Source organism: Taurulus bubalis (genome assembly GCF_910589615.1).
Source record: "Taurulus bubalis genome assembly, chromosome: 19".
Taxonomy (NCBI): domain Eukaryota; kingdom Metazoa; phylum Chordata; class Actinopteri; order Perciformes; family Cottidae; genus Taurulus; species Taurulus bubalis.
Genome location: NC_136607.1, coordinates 15,619,309 through 15,625,999, shown reverse-complemented (window position 1 = coordinate 15,625,999; position 6,691 = coordinate 15,619,309). Strand labels below are relative to the sequence as shown.

General features: G+C 39.0%; 1 protein-coding gene across 1 annotated transcript; it reads right to left on the bottom strand.

The window, feature by feature from the left end:
- Window positions 1-268: 268 nt before the first annotated feature.
- amacr (alpha-methylacyl-CoA racemase) lies at window positions 269-6,691 on the bottom strand (the record flags this gene model as incomplete). The annotated part of the gene is made up of 5 exons (XM_079235710.1): window positions 269-1,469; window positions 2,416-2,602; window positions 5,376-5,536; window positions 6,171-6,314; window positions 6,445-6,691. The coding sequence occupies 5 exons, from the start codon at window positions 6,689-6,691 to the stop codon at window positions 1,060-1,062; spliced, it is 1,149 nt and encodes a 382-aa protein (XP_079091836.1). The 3' UTR covers window positions 269-1,059.

Below are 6,691 nucleotides of genomic sequence, written 5' to 3'. Positions count from 1 at the left end.
TGCTCATTTTCGAGCCACATTTGAGTTTCCTGATGAGTAAGTTCTTGTCTCGAATTTCTTCACAGCTTAAAACAAATTGGCTCATGACAAAATGCACAATGGAATAAACGTATCATCGGCTCTACATTGTATTACCTAAAATCCATAAGCTTATTGTTTAGCTGAAAAGTCATTCCAACATTCAGTTTCCGCTGCCTGTTTCGAGTCATTTCTCCTTCAGATCACATGCTCATAGTAGGACAACATTCACATGTCACGCATTTGCATTTTATTGTGATTATTTTACAAAATTGTTATACAGACAGGTTTATATTTCCATGTACTTCTTGTGGCGATAACTAATGTAGTATTTCAATAACCTTAACTTAAGAAAAAGGTGCAAACACTAGAAAAATATTTTAAGTATAGACATACTGCAATTCATTTACATTAATGAAAATCATTCATTATCATTAGGCGTCCCTCCACCAAGTGCCGGAGCGTTTAATCATTTCAAAACAATCATTTAAGCCAGTGGCGGCACCGCAGGCTGCAGTGAAGCGACGGAACGACGATTGCAGCGGTGACCCCGACTGACTAAATTACAATGCACAAAATACTACTGATAAGTAAACAAATTAAAAATGCATTTTGTACTTATCTTGTATTCATTCTTTTCTGCTCATGTAATGACTTCCACCACTCCAGGTGCTCACTGTTTATCATGAAAAGGGATGCAATACACAAAAATAACTAATGAAGTGCTGCATATCTTAAATTGCCTTTCGATATACACAAGCATCTGCAACCTGTTTGTATTCAACGTGGACCACAACACCTGCGTTGCGTTTCCACTTCTTTTGTCTCTGAAGCATGGAATTCCACTGTGAGTGTTTATAAACTTCTGTATGTATTCACAATTTGGTTTAAATTAATATTTAATGATGAATTTCATTTGATATTGATTTTATAGAAACAAACAAGTGTTTGTGCTCATACTATAAGTGGGAGAGAGGAGGAAGGGCGGACCTTAATATGAGTCTTTTGGCAAAATCAAAATCACTGATATAATTTATATCTCTACAACTTTGCTTTGGTGGCATTGCCCTCTACGACCCCTGCTGTCAACATCCGGTCTATGTCTGCTGATGTGAACCCATACTCATTCAGGACCTCGACTGTGTGTTCTCCAATAACGGGGTCGGAGGCCAGGCAAGGCTCTGCGGGAGTCCGAGAGAGAAGCGGGGCCGGCCGGGGGCTTTCCTCCCCGCTGGGGTCCGTCACAAAGGAGGCTCTTTCCTGGTTGTGTGGGTGTGAGCTCACCTCGTCGAAGGACAACACCGGTGTAACACAAGCATCAGTCCCGTCAAAGATCCTTGACCAATCCGCCTGGGTTTTAGAAGCAAAGCTCTCTGTGAAGATCCGTCTCAGCTCTGGCCAATCAGTGAAGCTCATCTGAGGAGGCAACGCTCCAGCGTCCAACTCTAAACCTATAGGGGGAATATATTAATATATATATATATATATTAATTATATCCATTAATATATATATATATATATTAATTATATCCATTAATATATATATATATTAATTATATCCATTAATATATATCCATTAATATATATCCATTAATATATATATATATATATATATATATATATATATATATATATATATATATATATATATATATATATATATATATATATATATATATATATATATATATATATATATATATATAACCCATCAGAGAAACATGTGTAAACAGCTACATGATTGTTGTTATTTTTCACCAATCATGACTGTTATTTTATAACCCAGCATAACTGCATCTGCTGGGTTATAATCTAATATATTCATTTTAAATGCTCTTGGTTCACATTACTTTTTTTTTTAATATATATATATATATATATATATATATATATATATATATATATATATATATATATATATATATATATATATATATATATATATATATATATATATATACACACACACACACACACACATTTGTCACTACCGAGTTCCCTTTATTTAAAAGTCTTCAGGCGGTCAGCACAAGATAATTAAAACGTAGACTAACCCAAGGATACATTTTCATTATGTTCAATGACAACATCTTTTAAATTCACTTCAACTCAACCGCCACAATGTTTCTGTAGCTATCCTTTACATGTAGGCGTAGTTAATATATAAATGTTTGTTTTGTCTTGAATTATCGGAATTACTTTATTTTAGCAAAACACTACTGAAGCATTTCTTATTGATTTCTGTCACATGTACTCTAAAAAGGCAAGAGGTCTCATTATTTATATTGTGATGGAAGTTTTATACGTGCAAAAAACAAATACATTAAAATGAAAAACCGCGTCCAAGGACTATAGTGATAGAATATTATAATACAATATTATTTGCACACTACGAACCCTTAAGTAGCTGTGTGTAGAACTGTGGTTCTATGGCTCCCACAGCCATGTATTTCCCATCCGCGGTCTCGTAGGTATCGTAGAAGGGCGCTCCGCTGTCCAACATGTTTTCTCCTCTAGGACGCTCCCACATGCCGATGCTACGAGATTTCCATGCAAAGGATCCTACATAGGCGGCTCCTTCTACCTGAGGATGGAGAGATAACAGAAGGTCAAAAGGGTCAATATCTTTTATCTCTATTGCATGCATAATTATTCTAATCCTAAGTACATTTTAAGAGACGGATACATGAATATAAAGCACCAAGCCTTTGCTTAAAATAGGAGCATACATGTTTCGGGTTCAGTAATTAATTGGCAAACAATCCCATACAATTTAGGATATAGCTTTTTCATAGTGTAGCAGACACTGAAGATGATATCAGCAGCATCTCTCCAGTATGCAGCCCTGTTTCTCAAGAAGAAAATGCACAAAGCAGTGGAAATGCCATGCTATTGCAGTACTTAAACTGCACAATGGGTATTACACTGACATTTACTGTATAAACCACCAGCTAAAGCCAAAGCTATTACCGCTGCTTTAAATGAATAAAAAGAAAGCAAGCTATCTCCAACTGAAATTGTTGAGATTGGAATCAGTCACCTTCAAAAGTGTCATGCTACAGCACATGAAAGAGGTTGCAGAAGAAAAATGGCCATTGTCCCGGCTTTTACTGCTGATTGCAATCAAAAGGGGGTTTAAAGTACTTTCAGTAGTAACACAATGTAGACACACTTTTCTTCAACAACTCAACTGTCTTGAACCAAATGGCTGAAAACAGCGGCCCGCTGTGGCTCAAAGCAACGCGGTGAGAGTGGTGAGATTGGGCCAAAGCAGTTAAGTTGTCTCACACCTAAACAACAAGCTGAAAATCAATATACAGCACCGTGAAGCCGAGGGGAGCTTTAGATTTGGGTGATTATTTTCTGTTGGCTAATCCTAGCCCTTCTTCAAATATTGAAACTTGATGGCTGAATGAGTAATAATATGAGATCGTCGGCAGGCTTTTAACGGAATAAGCTTGATTGGTGCCGTTTGATGTTTAAAGCAAGTTTCAGGGGAAATAAGAGGAAATGTCAAATACAATCGCAGTTATGTGCTGTAGAATGCATACAGGGCAAACACTTGGTTCTGGGTAAAAATATTTAAAATAATCATAATATAAGTCACATGGATCTTTGGGAAATGGTTGACGAGCAATTATGCTGCAAAGACTACAGCCGTATGTCGCAAGCTGTTACAGACAGTTACTGTGTGGGCGGCGGCTCTGCAGATGGACTGGACTGCAACAGAGCAGCGGAGTGAAAAACACTTTTCATAGTCGTAGGTATACAGCAGTGATGTAAAAACAACATCAAAAATGAGGGGGAGTATGTATAACATACAAAAAGCATGTCCAGATAAGAAAACGCAGGAACCAAGTCGAGTGGAATAATGATAATGTCGTCATCTTTTAGGTAAGCTCGACACTTTAGAAGTGGAATTTGATAACAAAGACACTTAACAGACATTGTTAAAATTGCTTCAAATTGTTTCAAATTTGCCCAATCTTATTCAAATCTGTCTCCCCCCATCATGATAACTTCAAAGATCCAGATGCTAAAATGTATTTGTTACTAATCATAAAGTGTATCACCTTATTCTCCTTTATACAATGTGGATTCAAAACGTAAGGGAACATTATGAGATGAAGGTAAAGACCTGTATCATAACTGGATAAATATCACAACAACTGTAAACTGGATAAAGAACAAATTGCACTGCCTTGAATGAGATGAAGTTAAAATGAATAATACAAATACAAATAAATAACTCTTTAAGAAAGTACACACAGCATCCCCTGAATCCTGCACTGTAGCAGACACCCGTATATTAGAAAAAACATTATTTTGAATAAAATTTAAAAAATAAAATACATTTTAGTGTGCTATACACATCAAGTTGTGTATTTTAGACTTTTCATGAGGATTTCTACAGTTGCAATACTCAAAAAGATTTACAAATCTACCCCCAGTTCATTAGAGCTCGGTAACTTTCCTGCTTCATTACAGCCAGTGGATATGAGGCGCAGCAGGATTCAGACACTTTGATGTGCTTTTCAAACAACTTCACTCAGGGCGGTCCGACTGATCACTTATCCCAATAAAAGTTGAACATGACACAAAAGTTTGCCACGATGCGGTGCCTCGTTATCTGGAAGTGTGCTGCATTCTAATACAGCACAGTGCAGGTACTAGTGTCTGTGTAAAGCGTCTCCATTGTTATTGCTTGAGCTCGTTCTTTGTGAACAATCGTGAAAGAATATTAAATGTGTCCTGTATTGACTTGAATGTCAACCACACGTTCTGCAGAGCAGATGCCGTAATGCAGTAGTTCTCAAACTGTGGTATTACAGGTGGGGCGTGGGGGAACTTCACATAGTTTTATGTCCGTGTACTTTGTAATTTTGTACTAAATCATTAATAAATACATGGTGAAATGCCTGTACTTTCGGTTGAAACGTTAATGTTAAGCCGGTTACAGGTTACACACTTGCGCATGCGTCTTTTCTGCGGTTGCCTCTCTCAAAACAGAAAACAGATCTAAGATCAAAAATGAGTTATTTTTTGCACAGACAGAACTTGATTTGCAATGTTCTAACAAAGTGATTGTACATTTTATTAGTTTTTGTCTGATGGAGCGATCTGGTTTACTTGAAAGTGATTGCAATTTTCTTCATTCAATTATTTGAAAAAGCACAGATGGAGGAGTCACAAAAAGTAATTTCAATCAAAATTCAGCATATCAGCATGGACCATTTTGTTACAATTGTTTGGGGGCATGAACATTTTTCTTCCTCCAAAGTGGGGGGTGACAAAAAAAGAGAACCACTGCCGTAATGCCAGAGTACACGTTACCTGCAGTCTGACTCCGTGCTTACCATGCTGGCATCAATGATCTGTCCTTTCCCGGACTTTGTCCTCTCCAGCAGAGCCAGAACGATCCCCAGAGCACAGCTAAGACCACCTCCTGCAAAGTCTGCAATCAGGTTCAACGGAGCGTAGGGCTTCTCTCCGCTCCGACCCAGCCGGGATAAAAGGCCTGTGACAGAAATGAGGAGACACAAGCTTCACACAAAATGTCATATGCCAAGTATCTATTGGGTAGTACATGTACGCATGCATCAGATTGTCTCGTCGGAGTAATTGATATGTCACAGTTCATCAACGGGTGGTATTCATTTGCTGGATATACTATGCCATTGTATTGGAATAGTTGTTCTTTTCCTTGCAGGTATCCAAAGTCCTAGGTTTTCTAAACTAAGCACACCTGGTTGGCAAATATGCTGGAAAATGAAATCATGGGAAAGAATAATATGTGAATAATGTCTGTCGAGTTCGAACTCGACAGACATTATTCACATCTAACGTGATGTTGATGTCTATGTTTCGATGTTACGGACAGTGCTGCATCGATCTTACCCACTGAAGGTTCACCGACCTTGGTTGTTTGGCTTAAAAAAAAAAAAAAGGTGTAATTGATTGAAACGGTTGACTTTGTGCACACGCAGTCCTCTGAAGTAGTTACAGACTGAAACTCAGAGTGCAATATTTTCTATACACGCTTCCAAGGTCATGAAAAGATAGGCTCCGGCGGCTTTAAAGAAACACGGCAATGTAAGTTGTAGAAAAATTCAATTTAAAAAGCATTAACAGTTGTGTGTGCGTTTGATGACCTGACATGGCGATGTAGTTGATGTCATGCCCTGCTGCGGTGGCGTAACAGCCACTCTGTCCGTACCCCGTCAGCCGAGCGTAGATCAGACGAGGGTTCTCCTTCAACAGCTCCTGTGGACCGAGGCCCAGCTTCTCCATCACACCTGGTCAGAAACAAAAGAAATAAAAAGCGTTATCCGCGTCTGCTCACGTTGCTTTGCATTCAGGGTGAACATTGTGGCGACCCCCTGGCTTGTATCACGACCTAAGGGGCCTCAATAGCTGTGGTCTGACCTTGACGGTAGGGCTCAAGGACGACGTCAGACTGGACGCAGAGCTTCCTGAGCAAGGTTACGCCCTCCGACGTCTTCAGGTTGATGGCCACGGATCGTTTCCCCCGGGCTTGTGTATCTAGAGACATGGCGACCTTGGTCCGGTCCACGCGGATCACCTTGGCTCCGAAGTCTGCCAGGATCATGCCGCAGAATGGTGCTGGAGCCAGGCCCGCCAGCTCGATAACTCTTACTCCAGCCAGAGCCAT